Raw genomic sequence first — 20930 nt, 5'->3', positions numbered from 1 at the left:
TAATATTTCTATTTTTGGGCCATGTCACGATACATGATATATATCGCGATATTTTGCCTTAGCCTTGAATGAACACTTGATGCATATAATCACAGCAGTATGATGATTCTATATGTCTACATTAAAACATTCTTGTTCATACTGCATTAATATATGCTCATTTTAAACTTTCATGCAGAGAGGGAAATCACAACTAAGTCAATTTAGCAAAAGTGTATTTATTAAACAGTTATTAAGCAGTGGCACAAACATTCATGTCATTTCAAAACAAAGTGCAAGATTGGCAGAGACATTTTAAAACAAGCTTTTAGTGCACTTTTGTGCATGATGTCACTAAGATGACATATTAAAACAACACTAAATTAAAGTGCACCTTTTGTACAGAACGCCACTAAAATAAAGTGCACTTTTGTGCATGATGTCACACAAGATATTTCAATAAGTGTCAAATAAAAATGAGCTGCATAATAGGAAATCAAATAGCAGTGCTGCTACTTTTTGTAGCAACGCTTTTGCTGCATAATTCCATCCATCCATCCATTTGCTACCGCTTTCCCTTCGGGGTCGCGGGGGGCGCTGGAGCCTATCTCAGCTACAATCGGCGGAAGGCATAATTGTTCAACATATTCCCGCTTGAAGCCAAACCACCGCCAGACGATGGGCCCCGTGCTGTTTTTCTTGGGAATTCTTCCTTCATTTGTTACCAGATTGACACCTTCTTTCTCTCGTATTACCACTCGCACCGCACCCTTAGCATCGCAACTAATGTAACCATGTAGTTACCTCTCTGCTCGGGGAGAGCGTGTGACGTTGCACACGTGGCGTATGTAAGAAGGTGCGCTTGCTAAAAGCAACTGCGTGAGAACGTATACTTGAATATCACGATATAGTCATTTTCTATATCGCACAGAGACAAACCCGCGATATATCGATTATATCGATATATCGCCCAGCCCTACACCACTGTGATAAAATACAGGAGAAGTCTGAAGTATTTGTTTAACGTTAACGACTGTGCCACTGTATCTAATATCCTGACCCATTCCTTCTGTTCCAGCCTTATTTAGGGAGGATGATGACCAGGAAGTGGCTCACTAACGACGAGGACTTTAATCAACTTTACGACAGCATCGAGCTGCTGTCTCAGCAATGCGACGCCATGATGCCGCCGCATAGCCAGGTGGGGAAAAGGATCGTAGATTGGTCATAGGAGAGAAATACTTCCTTTATTGATAGGGCCCGAGCAGCTTTTTGAAATCGCTTACTTTATTATTATTTTGCCACTTCAATCCCATTTTTTAGGAAAAACTCACCAATTTTTGCAAACATTTCTTATACAGAATTTTGTTTTGATATTCTAGGGCAGTGGTCCTTAACCTTGTTGGAGGTACCGAACCCCACCAGTTTCATATGCGCATTCACCGAACCCTTCTTTAGTGAAAAATAAAATGAAGTTTTTTTTTTCAAATTCAAGACAAAGTTATATGTTTTTGGTAACACTTTAGTATGGGGGACTTATATAAGTAACAAAGACTTAATTTAGAGTTATTTGGTTAGGGTTAGGGTTAGGGCCAGGGTTAGAGGGTTAGGGTTATAATAAGGCCATGCAGAATAAGGCATTAATAATGACTAGTTAAAAGCCAATATGTTACTAATTTGCATGTTAATAAGCAACTAATTAATGGTGAATATGTTCCCCATACTAAAGTGTTACCATGTTTTATTACTGGTGCACAAAATGAACCGTGCATGAACATCACCTTGTTCAAAGAACAAAACCAACACAGTGCATAAACTCACAACAAATTACACACCTGCAAATCAGTGTGACTTCTGCTGTTGCCGTATCTGTAATACATCGATAGGGAAAAGTTTTTATTTACACGATGAGTCGGGTGTGTCTTGACCTTCGCCGAACCCCTGAGCCCGACTCACCGAACCCCTAGGGTTCGATCGAACCCAGGTTAAGAACCACTGTTCTCGGGGTCCCAAACCCAAATGTTATTAATTGGCTCTCTATCTCCCCCTTTAAAATTAGAAAAATTGTGCCGCTTTCCCCAGAGTCACGTATCGTCACGAAAATCGACGGCGGCGTCTATCATGACAGGACGCACGTAAAAGTCTCAAAATCCCATATTTGAAAGCGAACAGGAAGTCGGCCACCTTGGTTTCCGTCGACCACTTTTAGGTGATAAACAGGAGTCGTACTTTAACAAACTCCTCCTATGGACTTTGGCCAAATTAGTTGCAGTTAAGCTGAAAGATATCAAACAGGGAGGGATTTTGCCTACGCCATAAGATGTGGGCGTGGCATGGCGCCAAACTTTGCTTTGATGGCCTGCCACAAAACTTTTAAAAATAATAACTTGGCTCCACAAACTCAGATCTTGATCAGAATTGGTACAAATCTTGACAATGACACCTTGAAGTGCCGTTTGGTTTCAGTCCACCCCTTTTAGGCCAAAAAAAGGGGTTGTACTTTCACAAACTCTTCCTAAGGCCTTAAACCAAATAATTTGTGGTTAAGTTAAAGTTAAAGTACTAATGATTGTCACACACACACTAGGTGTGGCGAAATTATTCTCTGCATTTGACCCATCACCCTTTATTGTGATTGATTTAACCCCCAATTCCAACCCTTAATGTTGAGTGCCAAGCAGGGACTTAAGATAACAGATACTAGACAGTAGGGGTGTGGGAAAAAATCGATTCGAATTCGAATTGCGATTCTCACGTTGTGCGATTCAGAATCGATTCTCATTTTGAAAAAATCGATTTTTTATTTTTTTATTTTATATATTTTTTTTTTAATTAATCAATCATGTGGCATGCCACAAAACTTCCAACATTCATAACTTGGCTACACAAACTCAGATCTTGATCAGAATGTGTACAAAAGGTGATATTGACGCCTTGAAGTGCCTTTTGGGACAGTACCTATTGGTACCCATTCGTAGTGGGCGGAACCTGGCGGTGAAAACTGCTCCTCGCCATCAACCATCAAACTGTCATTACTTCACTTTAGATGATCAAATCTTCTTCCAAACTGATATGAGGCTTTTAGGTTGGGGTGTGATCATGACTAGATGTTTGTAGTGACAGCAACATCGCTCCCTTGTCGAGGAAAATAACAGTTGTAACTTCCTTCCACGTCCTTCAATCTTCCTGACATGATGGTTGATTGGGGCATTGGGAAGGATTAGACCGCATGCGTCATGCTTTCCCATGGACTCATGGTAAACCCGAGTAGCACGATGACACAAGGGCCCTCTCAACGCTACTCGCGGCTTTAATTGTTGGTCATGTGTCCGCCATCTTTAGATTGGCAGAATCTCCTCAATTAGTGATCACGCCTCTTTAGAGGACCGTCGCGCAGGTGGTGTAATGATTGAGACTCTCTCTCTCTGGTCGACAGGATCTTGCTAGCGAGCTGCACCACTATGTGATGAAGGAGTACGTGGGCCAGCTGATGAAGAACAAGTACTCGTGCAAGAACCGCAAACACGAGAAGGCGGCCGGCAAGATGAGAGCGCAGTGCTCCAAGCTCAGAGAGCTCTTCCAAGACATGGTAAAAGAACACAGCCACTCTTACGTCATCACTCTTTTACAGCTGATCTCGTCAAGGAGCAATAGAAGTAACTTTAGAGTAGTCCGTGTACAGCCAACAGTTTGAATTTACGATCCACTAAAATGGAGAAACACATTGTTGCCGCACAAGCTGGCAACACAAGTGAGTATTATGAGATAATTGTCTTGCCTACACTGCAAAAAGTCAGTGTTCAAAAACAAGAAAAAAAAATACAAAAATGAGGGGTATTTTACTTGAACCAAGCAAAATTATCTGCCAATAGAACAAGATAATTTAGCTGTCAAGACTTTCCAAAACAAGTAAAATGAGATAACCTCAATGAACCCAAAAATACCTTAAAATAAGTATATTCTCACTAATAACAAGTGCACTTTTCTTGATAGAAAAAACAAATATGAGACTTTTTTTCTCAATATGTTGAAAAATATTCTTAAATTAAGTAAATGCTAGTGCCATTATCTTGACATAATGACATGCGCTCGGCATTACATTTCTTGCCATTTTCCCATCGATAACATGACATCGCGCCAAGTGCGTGCTCTTTCAGTCAATTAGTGTGCAAGGAATATATATATATATATATATATACATATTTTTTTTTTTTTTTTTTTTTTTTACAGCCCGGCCCCCGACCAAATTTTTTTTAAATTGTAATTTTGAAGAATTTTTCTGAATGTGCATCAAAATAGTTTGAAATGTTCAATGCTTAAATATTAACTGTCAGTTTGCTGTACTGTGCCAACTGTACTACTATATGAGTACCTATTTTCTATTGTTTCATTGAAAATAAAACAGCAAAGTCAATTTGGCTGTCATCTGTTTTAATTATGAGACACAATTGTGTCAAAGTCATGATTTTTTATTTCATGCTTGAAATAAGAAATTATTACTTTGAAAAAGCAGTTTTATATTTGTGAGTGTTGATGACACAGCTTTGCAACAGTTGATATTCTAGTTTCAAGCATGTTTTACTCAATATAGGTCATCAAATCTCCGCTACAAGCTGTAATATCTTACTGAGATCATTTAGGACCAAAACCCTTAAAACAAGTAAAACACTCTAGCATAAAATCTGCTTAGTGAGAAGAAGTATCTTATCAGACAGAAAATAAGTAAATATCACCCTTATTTGAGATATTTAATCTTACTTACATTTCAGCTTTTGCAGTGTACAGTTGCGTATGGTGGCACACCTGTGCTGCTGGTACCTTGGGAGGTGTGGTTCATAAATGAAGCAGAGGATCATCGCATCTTTTTTTATTTCTTAAATTTAATGGCGCATGCAGCATATACATCTTCTTCCCCTTATCCGAGGTCGGGAAGCCCAGACTTCCCTCCCCATAGCCACTTCGTCCAGCTTCTCCTGGGGGATCCCGAGGCGTTCCCAGGCCAGCTGGGAGACACTGTCTCCCCAGCGTGTCCTCGGTTTTCCCTGTGGCTTCCTACCGGTGGGACGTTCCCTAAAAACCTCTCCAGAGAGGCGACCAGACCAATCCAGATGCCCGAACCACCTCATCTGGCCCCTCTCGATGTGGAGGTGCAGCGGCTTTACATTGAGCTCCTCCCGAATTAAAGATCTTCTCACCTTATCTCTAAGGGAGAGCCCCGCCACCCAAAGCAGGAAACTAATTTCGGACACTTGTTCCCAAAGCTCATGACCATAGATGACGATAGGAACGTAGATCGACCGGTAAATTGAGCGCTTTGCTTTCCGGCTTAGCTCCTTCTTCAAGACGACTGACCTTTACAGGCGCAGCACCGATTTGCCTGTCGGTCTCACGATCCACTCTTCCCTTACTCGTGAACAAGACTCCGAGGTACTTGTAACTCGCTACCACGCCGTGATCATACAATGATCTTGACACGCTTGAGTTGCCTGCTTTTTACACAGAAATCCCACGGCCAATAAACCTGTGCTGCGATACAAGCTGTACACAAACTACTCCAAAGTATATTCCAGTCTGACTATTTAATATCATTCATCAATAATGATATCACGTGTGTTATCGTTAAAAGGATGTTTATTTTTATTCTGCTCAGAGGTCGTCAAAGGACTGGCTCTACCCTGTGGGAGACCATCTGAGTGACATCATCGGTGAGAAGGACAAGGCGAACATCAAGAACCGCCTGCAGCCTCTGCTGGAACAATACCCTGACTTCAGGTACCAAAGCAACTAAACATATACATTAATACCAGTAAAATTAGATAATTAGAAAAGTAAATAAATTGTATATACCGTATTATTCGGACTATAAGTCGCAGTTTTTTTCTTAGTTTGGCCGGGGGTGCGATTTATACTCAGGAGCGACTTATGTGTGAAATTATTAACACATTACCGTAAAATATCAAATAATATTATTTAGCTCTTCACGTAAGAGACTAGACGTATAAGATTTCATGGGATTTAGATTAGGAGTGACAGATTGTTTGGTAAACGTATAGCATGTTCTATATGTTATAGTTATTTGAATGACTCTTACCATAATATGTTACGTTAACATACCAGGCACATTCTCAGTTGGTTATTTATGCCTCATATAACGTACACTTATTCAGCCTGTTGTTCCCTATTCTTTATTTATTTTAAATTGCCTTTCAAATGTCTATTCTTGGTGTTGGCTTTTATCAAATAAATTTCCCCCAAAAATGCGACTTATACGGTACTCCAGTGCGACTTATATTTGTTTTTTCCTTCTTTATTATGCATTTTCGGCCGGTGCGACTTATACTCAGGAGCGACTTATACTCCGAAAAATACGGTACCCCATTTTCCGGACTATAGTGCACCAGAATATAAACCGCATCCACTAAATTATAGGAAAAAAGAGATTCCTTCCATATATTCGTTGCACCGGACTATAAGCTGCAGATATATACGTTGTGAAATTAATTGTTTAAACAGAAATATTTTATAAATGTTATTTACATACCTTGATTGATTCCAAACGGTGTCTGGAAAACGGCTGATCAAATAAAACAGAAGTCATCGTCATGGACCCGCAAGCAATCCGCTAAACAGACTCAATAACCCCACGGTGACGTTTTACAAAACTGTAACGATACAAAAAAAAATGCCATTGTAAGTTAATAATACTAACACAGACACTCGTAAACATGTTAGCATAGTAGCTAATGCTAATGACGCTATGGACGGCCGAAAGACAGAACGGCACTTCTACTTCCGGTTCAAAGCTTTAAACCGCTTTAAACACTTGTAGGCGTTTACCCAGCTGCACCTGCAGGGAGTGAACTCGTCCAAAAGATGGCACCATAGCACAAATAACAACACACCATTTAAGTGTCTTTGCATGTGTTTAATGAAAACTAATTGCTTTATGGTCGTCAGCGAAGAAAGATCCATAAATTAGCCGCGCCGTTTTATAAGCTGCAGTGTTTAAAGTTAGGAAAAAAGTAGTGGCTGAAAGTCCGGAATTTATGATAGTCATCAATATTAATATTTAAAAGATACAAATTAACAACACTGAGCTTTCTTTCTAATTACTTATGTACATGTGATTTTTTTTTTGCAAATGTATTAAAAAATAAATAAAACATCACCTGGACATAATCTTCTGTGTACATGTGATTTGTTTTAGTTTTGCAAATGTATTAAAAAAAATACTAAAACATCACATGTACATAATAATAATAATGGATTAGATTTATATAGCGCTTTTCTAGGCACTCAAAGTGCTTCACAGAGAAGTGAGAACCCATCATTCATTTTTACAACTCATTCATTCATCATTCATTAACCGGTGTGAGTGGCACCGGGGGCAAGGGTGAAGTGTCCTGCCCAAGGACACAACGGCAGCGATTTGGATGGTAAGAGGCGGGGAGCGAACCTGCAACCCTCAGGTTTCTGGCACGGCCGCTCTACCCACTGCGCCATACCGCCCCTAATCACAAATGTATGTGTGAATTGTTTTAGTTTTGCAAATGTATTAAAATCTAAAATAAAACACATGCACATAATCACTTATGTGCCTGTGTTTTTTAGGTTTTTTATTTATTAAAAATCACATGTACATAATTACTTTCATGTATGTGATTTGATGTTATTATTATTTTTAATACATTTTCGAAACAAAAAAAATCACTTGCACATAAGTATTTATGTACAAGTGATTTTTTTCTTTGTTTTTTTGTTTTTTAATAAATTAATTTTCACATTGCTATTATGGGATTTTGTGTGTAGAATTTTGAGGACAAAAATGTTTGGAATAAGGCTGTAACATAACAAAAAATGTTGAAGCCCTGTGAACACTTTCCGGACGCACTGTAGCTCCAGTAAAACAATTACAAAAGCTCCAATGAGGCGAGATTACCCACACTCTGCTGTAGGCGTCTTAGGGTGAGCAAATTGAACGCTCCTTTTCAGCCTGTCATAAACGTCCCCTTGGCTCAATTTAAACAAACATGGCGTCGATCGTGTGGGACTTCTTCACTGTTTCACAGGGAGACTTTTTGTGTCCTATCTGCACCAAATGTTCCACAATCATTCCACAAAAACATCAAGCTTCAACACGTCAAACCTTATCAGTCACCTGTAACGCCAGCATGGCTACAACAGTGTTTTGAAAGCCTGCAAAGGTGCACACAGACTACAGTTAAATGTACATTTTAAAAAGGATAGATACCGGTGTCGTTTTTTAATTTTTTATTGTGTGTCCCTAGTTGAGATAAAACAAAATAGTCCAATTACATAAAAACAAGAACAGTTTACACCCAGGGACCATTTTTCAAGTTACCATCTGATTTACCGGTAGGTTGACTTTAAAACTGTAGAAATACATTAAAACGCAACAAAAGTTGTAAGAGTTTATCCAAAACTGGTAAAAAAAAAAAAAAAAACATTTTTTTTTTTCCATATTTAGAATCTGATTAATTCCCAGGATGACTTTTGACTTCCACAACTGTGTGGAGGCTCTCTCTCATGCACCAAGAATGTTGGAAAGAAAGTCCAGTACTGTAGGTCAGAGAGCTGCTGCTTCTACAGGAGGCAGAAATACAATATCCATATTGTTCAAATGATGTAAAACACTGCCTTGTGGTCTAGATCAGGGGTGAACCTTAACCTTTTTTGACTTTTCCACTACACAGGGGCATGGGGAACACTCAAATATTAACATTGAATAAGTAATCTTACTCTTGGTTTTAATTATTTATTAATGATGTCTTACCTACTTACAGTCTAACAGAATAAACCTTGTCAAATGATCAGAATGATCACAAAGATTATAATCCAGGTTTAGGTCAGGCTGATTACACAATTCAATACTAATCAAATATATTGCAAAAGAAAGGACTCATTACAACTGATGTAAAATAAATTAACATACAATTTATGTTTTGCTAAAATAAAATAAAAATCTAATGATAATAATTTAGTAATAGTTTTTTTCTTAAACTCAATAAAACTGAAGTGAAAATGAAAATATAACTTCACCCGTTTAGTCGTAATCTTCGACTTATTCAGTTTGTTTGGTATTATTACTGCCGCAAGTGGTGGAAAAGTGTATTACAACGGAGTATTGCTGAGTAGAAACTCGGGGAGGCTATTTGCGGCTCTTAGCTAATTTTTTAATGTCCCACGGCACAATTATTAGCATTCTGATATTAGCATACTACCTTCTTTGTTACTTGATGGTTGATACCTGTTAGCATGCTAATGTTAATATGCTAGTTTTTTTAAGCTAATTTTGTGGGTAAACGCCACAGTCATATTTTGATACTGGATGCATGCTAATGTTAACATGCTAGCATTTTAAACACATTTTGGTTATGCTTAAATAGAAGGATGTTCCAGACATCTAGTGAGAGTTCTCCTGTTTCTGTAGGACTGTAGGAAATATTAGCTGTAAATATCTCTGATATGATTAGAAATACTATTTCTTATCTTGTCCATGTTCAAGTGCCTTTCTGAAAAACTGCCACTGACTTTTTAGTTTAAAGTTTCTATTTGATAGTAATTTTGTTTCTGTAACATGTTCTTGTAAATATATTCCTGCAGTGAATAATTGTTGTACAATAGCTTTTTTTCCACACATTATTCACTCTTTTGGAGAAAACACTATTAATTTTCCATAGTATTTACACAATCATTTTTCACAATACTCTAGATCATGTAAAATGGCATAAATGTTCTTGTAAAATTCAAACGTTTGTCTCAAAATATCCCTACAATGCATAATTCTTGTACAATGACACATTTTTTATCACAATATTGCTCAATTTTTTCTTAATAAAAAAATTTAAAAACCTTTTTTTTATAATATATTTGACTTCAAACTTGTAAAATGACAGAATTTTGTCTCGTAAAATACACATTTTCTGAATATTCCTGAAAAATTATTTTATGAAAACTTTTTCTCACAATATTGCGCTTTTGGGGAAAAAAACTTTCATAATATATTTGACTTTAAACTTGTAAAATTACAATATTTGGTCTTCTCAAAAATCTTTGTATGAAAACTTTTTCTCACGATACTGCAACAGTTTTTTTTTTCTTTTAAAGTGACTTTTTCCACAATATATTTGACTTTAATCCTGTAAAATAGCATTTTTTTTCTTGTAAAATTGCAACTTTTTTTCCTTAAAATTGTTCCGATATAATTCTTGTACAATGACAACTTTTTCTCACAATATTACTAATTTGTTCAAACAATATAATATTTGACTTTAACCTTGTAAAATTACATAATTTTGTCTTGTAAAATATTTTTTTCTCAGAATTTTCTGAAAAATATTTTTATGAAAACATTTTCTCACGATACTGCAATTTTAACTTTTATTGTGTTGGCCCTGCGATGAGGTGGCGACTTGTCCAGGGTGTACTCCGCCTTCCGCCCGATTGTAGCTGAGATAGGCTCCAGCACCCCCCGTAACCCCGAAAGGGATAAGCGGTAGAAATTGGATGGATGGATCACAATAAAAACAGTTTTTCACAATATATTTGTCTTTTATCATGTAAAATGGCATAAATGTATAATAATTAAAATATCTTAAAATATTTCTACACAATCCTTGTAAAATAATCTTTTTCTTACAATACTGCACTTTTCTTAAAAAAAAAAAAGTGGGGGGGAGACTGTCATAATATATTTGTCTTTAAACTTGTAAAATTACATAATTTTATCTTGTAAAATAATTCTCACAATTTTCTGAAAATTTTTTTATGAAAACTTCTCACAATAGTGCAACTGTTTTTTTAATGACTTTTTCACAATATATTTGACTTTTATCATGTAAAATGGCATACCTTTTTCATAAATATAAACATTTAAAATATCTTAAAATATTTCTACACAATCCTTGTAAAATAACGTTTTTCTTACAATACTGCACTTTTCTTTAAAAAAAAAGACTGTCATATTTGTCTTTAAACTTACATAATGTCTTGTAAAACATTTTTTCTCACAATTTTCTGAACATTTTTTTATGAAAACTTCTCACAATAGTGCAACTGTTTTTTATAATGACTTTTTCACAATATATTTGACTTTAATCCTGTAAAATAGCATATTTTTTTCTTGTAAAATACTGTGACATAATTCTTGTAGAAAGACACCTTTTATCTCTCACAATACTACTAATGTGTTCTAAAAATATATTTGACTTTAATCTTGTAAAATTACATCATTTTGTCTTGTAAAATAAAATAAAAAAATATCAGAATATTCCTGAAAAAAATATTTTATGACAACTTTTTCTCACAATATTGCGTTTTTCGAAAAAAAAAACTTTCATAATATATTTGACTTTAAATTTGTAAAATTACATAATTTGGTCTTGTAAAATAAAATAAAAAATTATCAGAATATTCCTGAAAAAAATATTTTATGACAACTTTTCCTCACAATATTGCGTTTTTCGGAAAAAAAAAACTTTAAACTTGTAAGATAACATAATTTAGTCTTGTAAAATATTATTCTCTGAATATTCTGAAAAATCTTTATATGAAAACAATCTCACAATACTGCAACTGTTTTTTCTTTTAAAACAACTTTTTCACATTTTATTTGACTTTAATGCTGTAAAATAGTATATTTTTCTCTGTAAAATTTTAACTTTTTTCCTTAAAATGTTCCAACATAATTCTTGTAGATTGACCACTTTTTATATTACTAATTTATTCTAAATATATACCGTATTTTTCGGAGTATAAGTCGCTCCGGAGTATAAGTCGCACCGGCCGAAAATGCATAATAAAGAAGGAAAAAAACATATATAAGTCGCACTGGAGTATAAGTCGTATTTTTTGGGGCAATTTATTTGATAAAACCCAACACTAAGAATAGACATTTGAAAGGCAATTTAAAAATAAATAAAGAACAAGTGTACGTTATATGACGCATAAATAACCAACTGAGAACGTGCCTGGTATGTTAACGTAACATATTATGGTAAGAGTCATTCAAATAACTATAACATATAGAACATGCTATACGTTTACCAAACAATCTGTCACTCCTAATCGCTAAATCCCATGAAATCTTATACGTCTAGTCTCTTACGTGAATGAGCTAAATAATATTATTTGATATTTTACGCTAATGTGTTAATAATTTCACACATAAGTCGCTCCTGAGTATAAGTCGCACCCCCGGCCAAACTATGAAAAAAACGGCGACTTATAGTCCGAAAAATACGGTATATATAATATTTGACTTTAATCTTGTAAAATTTCATAATTTTGTCTTGTAAAATAAAAGTTTAAATTCTCAAAATGTTCCTGGAAAAAGTTATTTTTTGACTACTTTCTCACAATACAACATTAGAAGTCAGAAAAGATGAGGTCGCCTTTAAGAAAATGTATATAATCTGTGACGTCAAAAGACAAGACCAGACAAAAAATGTAAATGTCAGAATAAAAGCGTCACCCACTTGCCTCGTGTGACCCCGCCTGACCTTTCCAAATGCCAACAGGGGCGAATGAGGAAGTGGAAAAAAGCACAAAGACAACAGCAACATAAAGGAGTTGAGGAAGTGAAAGTCATGCCTTTTGTTTACTGTCCCTAATAAAGTGGCTAGTACCTTTTTTTTAGATGCTAAAATCATCCTTTTGCTAACAATATGTTTATTACTGCGTCATGGTGACAGCCTTTTTTCATGTTTTGGTCCTGTGCTTCTGTATGCTTGCTGATGTAAGTCCTTCACGCTGATTAACTCCCAATTAACTTGTGACTTGTGAGTTAATGACCGCCAATGAACTAAAGAAACCACACAAACTGTTGGTTTAGTACAGGGGTCGGCAACCCAAAATGTTGAAAGAGCCATATTGGACCAAAAAGACACAAAAAAAAAAATCTGTCTGGAGCCGCAAAATTTTGAAAGCCTTATAAGTGTTATAATGAAGACAACACATGATGTGAGTGTCTATATTAGTTATATTAGCCTACTATCAAAATTACTTTAAAAGTCTTATATAAGTGTTATAATGAAGACAACACGTGACGTAAGTTTCAATATTAGCCTACTATCAAAGGCTGACGCAAATCTTCGTTGACAGAAATGTTGTATTTTAATTTTTATTGTACACATTTTTGCAACATTTGCAACAACTTCTGGGAATTACTGGCTCAGAATGGCCAAGACGTGTGTGTCCAAGTTTAAGGAAACGACAGGCTGTCTTCTTCTAATGGATTTATTACCATCTTTGCAAGCTGGGTAATGTTTGCTGTGGTCTGGAACAACATGGCACACAAACAACAATCAGAAATGCAGCCAATATTACATACAGATAATGTGTCATAAGACATGCACATATAAATTATAAACACAGACGACATAAGTCAAGGAAATTAAATGAGCTCAAATATACCTACAAATGAGCAGAGGTGGGTAGAGTAGCCAGAAATTTTACTCAAGTAAGAGTACTGTTACTTTAGAGATTTATTACTCAAGTAAAAGTAAGGAGTAGTCACCCAAATATTTACTTGAGTAAAAGTAAAAAGTATGTTGTAAAAAAACTACTCAAGTACTGAGTAACTGATGAGTAACATACACACACATATCATATATATATATATATATATATATATATATATATATATATATATATATATATATATATATATACACACACACACATATATATATATATATACACACACACACACACATATATATATATATATATATATATATATATATATATATGTATATGTACATATATATATATATATACATAGATATATACAGTATATAATTTATATTTATTTTTTTTGCCGTTTTTGTTTACATGTTAATAGTGTTTTAATGAATATACATGCATGTTTAACACATATAGATTCCTTTCTTTCATGAAGACAAGAATATAAGTTGGTGTATTACCTGATTCTGATGACTTGCATTGATTGGAATCAGACAGTAGTGATGACAAACGTCCACGTTTTCAAATGGAGGAGAAAAAAAGTTCCTCCTTTCTGTCTAATACCACATGAAAGTGGTTGGTTTTTGGCATCTTATATGTCCAGCTTCCATATTCGTTTTTATACACTTTACAAGAAATACATTGGCGGCAAACTCCGTAGCTTGCTAGCTTGTTTGCGCAGGCTTTCGGAGACTCTTATTTTGAAAGCACAGGCGCGATGGAGCGGCACTTTTATTGTGAAGACAGGAACTGTGCAGTCAGTCTTTAGGCTTTTGACGGGGTGTACGGTTGAAATAAAAAATGGTCTTTTTTCCTTCACACTTTTGATTGATTGATTGGAACTTGTATTAGTAGATTGCACAGTACAGTACATATTCCGTACAATTGACCACTAAATGGTAACACCCCAATAAGTTTTTCAACTTGTTTAAATCAGGTCATGTGACCCCTGGCTCTGTTTGATTGGTCCAACGTCACCAGTGACTGCATCTGATTGGTGGAACGAAGTGAACGTCACCAGTGACAGTATTTGTTGAAACGCAGGCACTATGAAGGTCTGTCTGACAGACCAAAACAAACAAAGCGTGCATTAACAGATCGATAAAAATTAGTAGCGAGTAGCGAGCTGAATGTAGATAAAAGTAGCGGAGTAAAAGTAGCGTTTCTTCTCTATAAATATACTCAAGTAAAAGTATGTTGCATTAAAACTACTCTTAGAAGTACAATTTATCCCAAAAGTTACTCAAGTAGATGTAACGGAGTAAATGTAGCGCGTTACTACCCACCTCTGCAAATGAGGCATAATGATGCTATATGTACATACAGTTAGCCTAAATAGCATGTTAGCATCGATTAGCTTGCAGTCATGGATTGACCAAATATGCCTAATAAGCACACCAGTAAATCAATAAAATCAACAAAGCTCACCTTTGTGCATTCACGCACAGCATAAAACGTTTGGTGGACAAAATGAGACAAAAGAGGAGTGGCATAATACACGTCTTTCTGTGGCAGCGTCGGAGAAAGCTATACATGTAAACAAACTACGGTGAGTTCAAGTATCGCTGAAATTAGTAGGACAAAACAGTGCTTGCCAAATACTCATCAGTGAAGCATGTATAATATAAACAGTGGATTTTCTAACAATTAGGAAGGTTTGTGTCATGTTTGTTCTCCTACAGAAACAATATCCATCCACCCATCCATTTTCTACCGCTTATTCCCTTTTGGGGTTGCGGGGGGCGCTGGAGCCTATCTCAGCTACAATCGGGCAGAAGGCGCGGTACACCCTGGACAAGTCGCCACCTCATCGCAGGGCCAACACAGATAGACAGACAACATTCACACTCACATTCTATTAAAACAAATACTTTTTTTTTTTCTTCATCTTTTTCCATTTTCACACATCTCTGAAAGAGGTCCAGGGAGCCACTAGGGCGGCGCTAAAGAGCCGCATGCGGCTCTAGAGCCACGGGTTGCTGACCCCTGGTTTAGTAGAAAGCGGTTAGAGCCTAAAAAGCCCACTTTTGTCACGTCAAAAGATGATCTGTTCCAGGGTCAAACTGTGTCCGTCCTCCACTCTGCATGGAGCATGCAGTCCATGTTTTAAGTGCCAAAAGAAGTTCAACACTGGCACTTGAAGGCAGGAAGTGGATCAAGGCTCACAATGTACACCATCATCTTTTTGTTTTCCTTGACTTTTAAGGTCAGGGAATTCAGAAGAGTTCAATCTTTGAGGTTCCCATGCAGCAGGGGTCAGTGGAACCTAAGTCGCTCAAAAGTAGTTTTCCTGTTTTGCTGATATTCCAAGTTCTACTTTTAGGACGCTTGGAGGCCATTTTGTTTGACTTAGTCCGCTTCTGGCCTGGAAGTTGATCAGTCTGTGTGGTCCACAGTTCCAGACACCTGACGGCAGTCCTGGCCTTCCGAGGCCTGCCGAGAGCTCGCGAGCATCAGCGGATCCTGCTGAGTCTGGGCCGGCTGAGGAAGACCAGGACCTTCAAAGACTCTGACCAAAGTCGCGTGGATTTCTTCGGCGGCATGGAGGTCACGGTCCGCACAGACTGCCTGTCCCGCCTGTCCTTCTTCTGCTTCACCGCCGTGTTCCCCGGCAACTAGCCACGCCCTCTGGCTCTTCCAGCATGAAACCGGTTGCTCGACCGAGAACTGGGTCAACGTCTGCTTTGTGTCGGAAACAAATTGCTTGGGATTCTTTGGCCAGCAGCGTGATGATGGTTTACACCAGGGGTGTTGTTGAGGGCCACTTCCCAGTTATGGCTGTCCTCACAGGGCCATTTTAATTGACGTGGCGCACGACATTTAATGATGTGGTGGTCATCATTAAATGACATGGCGGACTACATAAAATGTGGTGACAGGCCACATTAAATGATATGGCAGACTACATGAAATAATGTGATGGTCCGTATTAAATGACATGGCGGACTACATCAAATGATGTGACGGCCACTTTAAATGAGATGGTGGACTACATAAAATGAGATGGCGGACTACATAAAATTATGTGACAGGCCACATTAAATGTCATAGTGGACTACATAAAATTATGTGAAGGGCCGCATAAATGATATGGCGGGCCACATAAAATTATGTGAAGGGCCACGATAAATGATATGGCAGACTACATAAAATGATGTGACGGGCCGCCACATTAAATGACATGGCGGACTACATAAAATTGTATGACGGGCCACTTTAAATGTCATAGTGGACTACATGAAATGATGTGACGGGCCATTTTAAATGACATGGTGGACTACATAAAATGATGTGACGGGTCGCCACGTTAAATGATATGGCGGACTACATAAAATTATGTGACGGGCCACTTTAAATGACATGGCGGGCCACTTAAAATGACATGGTGGACTACATAAAATGATGTGACGAGCCACTTTAAATGACATGGCGGACTACATAAAATTATGTGACGGGCCTCTTTAAATGAGATGGCGGACTACATAAAATTATGTGACAGGCGACATTAAATGTCATAGTGGACTACATAAAATGATGTGACGGGCCACTATAAATGATATGGCGGGCCCCATAAAATTATGTGAAGGGTCACTTAAATGAGATGGCGGACTACATAAAATGATGTGACGGGCCACTTTAGATGACATGGCGGACTACATAAAATTATGTGAAGGGCCGCATAAATGATATGGCGGGCCACATAAAATTATGTGAAGGGCCACGATAAATAATATGGCAGACTACATAAAATGATGTGACGGGCCGCCACATTAAATGACATGGCGGACTACATAAAATTGTATGACGGGCCACTTTAAATGTCATAGTGGACTACATGAAATGATGTGACGGGCCATTTTAAATGACATGGTGGACTACATAAAATGATGTGACGGGTCGCCACGTTAAATGATATGGCGGACTACATAAAATTATGTGACGGGCCACTTTAAATGACATGGCGGGCCACTTAAAATGACATGGTGGACTACATAAAATGATGTGACGAGCCACTTTAAATGACATGGCGGACTACATAAAATGATGTGACGGGCCTCTTTAAATGAGATGGCGGACTACATAAAATTATGTGACAGGCGACATTAAATGTCATAGTGGACTACATAAAATGATGTGACGGGCCACTATAAATGATATGGCGGGCCCCATAAAATTATGTGAAGGGTCACTTAAATGAGATGGCGGACTACATAAAATGATGTGACGGGCCACTTTAAATGACATGGCGGACTACATAAAATTATGTGACGGGCCACTTTAAATGTCATAGTGGACTACATAAAATGATGTGACGGGTCACTATAAATGATATGGCGGGCCACATAAAATTATGTGAAGGGCCACGATAAATGACATGGCGGACTACATAAAATGATGTGATGGGCCACAATAAATGATATGGCCGACTACATAAAGTGATGTGACGGGCCACTTTAAATGAGATGGCGGACTAAATGAAATTATGTGACGGGCCGTCACATTAAATGACATCGCAGACTACATAAAATGATGTGACGGGCCACATTAATGATATGGCGGACTACATAAAATGATGTGGCGGGCCACATTAAATGATATGTGTACTACATAAAATGATGTGACGGGCCACATTAAATGATATGGTGTACTACATAAAATGATGTGGCGGGCATCATTGAATTATATGGCAGGTTACATTGAATGATGTAACGAACCACACCGAATGATATGGCAGACCACATAAAAAAATGTGGCATGCCACCTAAACGACTTGGACTACATAAAAAAAAATGTGGCAGGCCACCTTAAACGACTTGGCAGACTACATAAAATGAGGTGGCGGCATCAATAAATGATATGGCGGACCACTATCACACTTTCATTGCTTCCTTTGGACTCGTATTGAGCAATCAAAAACTAGAGAACTGCTACAAAAAGATAATAAAACCCTTTAAAAGACCACCAAGTAGCAACAGTAGCTATTAGGGGCGTCAAAAAAAAATCGATCTTCGAATGATTCCTATTAACAATTATTAATCGATTTAAAAAAATCTATTTTACATTTTGTATTTATTTTTTTATTTTTTTTAATCTGTCCACTCAGACAAATCATCATGTTGATGTAGATGATCTATATCTGCTGTACACATTGACTTTAGAAAAGAGAAGTGTTGGATACTTCTCCTGTTGCCTTATTTGTATTGACTTTATTCAATGTTTGGGTAGAATTTTATTAAAACTAGAGATGTCGATAAATGCTTTAAAATGTAATATCGGAAATTATCGGTATCGTTTTTTTTTGGTGGTTTTTTTTATTATTAAATCAACATAAAAAACACAAGATACACTTATAATTAGTGCACCAACCCAAAAAAAAAAAAACTCCCTCCCCCATTTACTCATTCACACAAAAGGGTTGTTTCTTTCTGTTATTAATATTGTGGTTCCTACATTATATATCAATATATATCAATACAGTCTGCAAGGGATACAGTCCGTAAGCACACATGATTGTGCGTGCTGCTGGTCCACTAATAGTACTAACCTTTAACAGTTAATTTTACTCATTTTCATTAATTACTAGTTTCTATGTAACTGTTTTTATATTGTTTTACTTTCTTTTTTATTCAAGAAAATGTTTTGAATTTATTTATCTTATTTTTTTTATTTTTTTTAAGGACCTTATCTACACCATACCTGGTTGTCCAAATTAGGCATAATAATGTGTTAATTCCACGACTGTATATATCTGTATCGGTTGACATCGGTATCGGTTGATATCGGTATCGGTAATTAAGAGTTGGACAATATCGGATATCGGCATAAAGCCATTATCGGACATCCCTAATTAAAACCAATTTTATTTTGAGTAAATGTATCAGAGTTGTTATCTATTTTATGGAGGAATGTAGTTAATGGCATTTAATGTTATTAAAAAGTATTTATTTTGAATTGAGAAATGTGAATCGAATCATTACCCCCAAGAATCGAATTGACTCGTGTGGTCCTGTTGTCGCTAATTAAAAAAGTGTAAGTGGAAATTTCCTCTCTACTTTAAGTTTGACCGCCATCAAGTTACCGACATGTGACGTGCTTTGGTGCTTCTGTGGTTATCATCACACTTGCCGGCTCAAATTCCCACCGAGCTGCAGCGTGTAGTACAATGATGCTGTTGCCATGGTGACGGACCGTTGTTCCACTTGACCCGGACAAGATGCTCCCCCTTACTGTGGGAAACCGAATGTGAAACGCTTTAAAGTTTTTTTTGGGAGAAGTAAATATCGGCAGCAGTTGAACGAGTGCTTCTTCTGGGAAATATCATTTATTTGAAATGTCTTAATCCGGAATTTCCCTCCAAGATGTCTTCTTTCTTTTCTTTCTTGCATTGCGTGCAAGCTAACAGGATGTGGCGGTCTTGTGATGAAACATCGGCCACATTTTTAGTTTTTTTTTTTAAGGTTCTCTTGCAAGCAGAGGGTTTTTTGTCTTTGTGGCCTCTCTTTGCTCATACTTTTAGTTTCACTTTCCTCGCCTTCTAAGCGTGCCAGGAATCAATTGGCAGAGCAAACTTGACTTCATTGTGCTCCACTCCTCACTGAAGGAATGTTTTTTATTGCCTAGTTGGCAGTGTAGGGTGGGGGTTGTCAATATGTGGCTACATCTGGTGGTAGGCCAAATAATTGCTCAGTTAAATATTCCAACACACTGTTACAGTGGCCAAATATTAAATACCATTGCCTTGTTTTTGATAAATACTTAGGCCTACTGCGCTACTGTATTTTAATGATGGTGGTACTCGGAGAACCGAGTGTTTTCTGAGGTGCTACTTAGTGGTGAAAATAAAAATCCAGAGCAATCGGTTCGGATAATTAACCGCTCCTTTCCTATAAAAGGGAGCGCTGCAGGTGCCCACTGGCCCCTCCCACCACCGAGATACTTTCACTTTTTGTTTTGTCGCTTTGAGGAAAGAGTTGAGTTAGTTTAAGTACGAATCTTGAGGACCACCAAGGTCACATGTTAGGAGCCGAGGAGTACGCAGCGTTTCCCAGCGTATCAAAAGTGATACTGAAGTAAATGTAGTAAAGTACGTCCTACTCACCTATGGGGGACAGTACCGCAAGCTTGTGGCATCGTGTTCAAAAAAAGACTTGAGGCTGTAATTGCTGCCAAAGGTGGATGGGATTTCGTTTTAGTTTCTCTTAAATACATTTGCAATAATTAGGGAAACAAGAAAAAAAGTTTCACGTTGTCATTATGGGGTATAGTGTGTAGAATTTTGAGGGTAAAAATTAATGTGGTCCATTTTGGAATTAGGCTGGAATAATAATTTCAGTTAAACTGTACTGTGCAACACAAGTAGTCATAATGTATGGTTATATATGTATATATATATATATATAATTACACATTAATATAAAAAGTAATTTAAAAGTAAATTTCTATTGATGAAGTCAATGTCAGAACTT

General features: G+C 37.0%; 1 protein-coding gene across 3 annotated transcripts in view; it reads left to right on the top strand.

Moving 5' to 3' along the window:
* Positions 1-19955, top strand: part of exoc3l4 (exocyst complex component 3-like 4) — a 45826-nt gene extending 25871 nt beyond the window's left edge. For all 3 annotated transcript variants that reach the window (XM_061987433.2, XM_061987434.2, XM_061987435.2), the window contains exons 11-14: positions 1058-1180; positions 3416-3568; positions 5630-5751; positions 15861-19955. In XM_061987433.2, the coding sequence (XP_061843417.2) occupies positions 1058-1180; positions 3416-3568; positions 5630-5751; positions 15861-16083 (621 nt within the window). In that variant the 3' untranslated portion in view covers positions 16084-19955. The remainder of the gene's footprint in view (positions 1-1057; positions 1181-3415; positions 3569-5629; positions 5752-15860) is intronic.
* The last annotated feature ends 975 nt before the right edge of the window (positions 19956-20930 follow it).

Source organism: Nerophis lumbriciformis, linkage group LG26, assembly GCF_033978685.3.
Source record: "Nerophis lumbriciformis linkage group LG26, RoL_Nlum_v2.1, whole genome shotgun sequence".
NCBI classification, from domain to species: Eukaryota; Metazoa; Chordata; class Actinopteri; order Syngnathiformes; family Syngnathidae; genus Nerophis; species Nerophis lumbriciformis.
The sequence above is the reverse complement of the archived record's forward strand: the minus strand, read 5'-3'. Positions and strand labels throughout refer to the sequence as shown.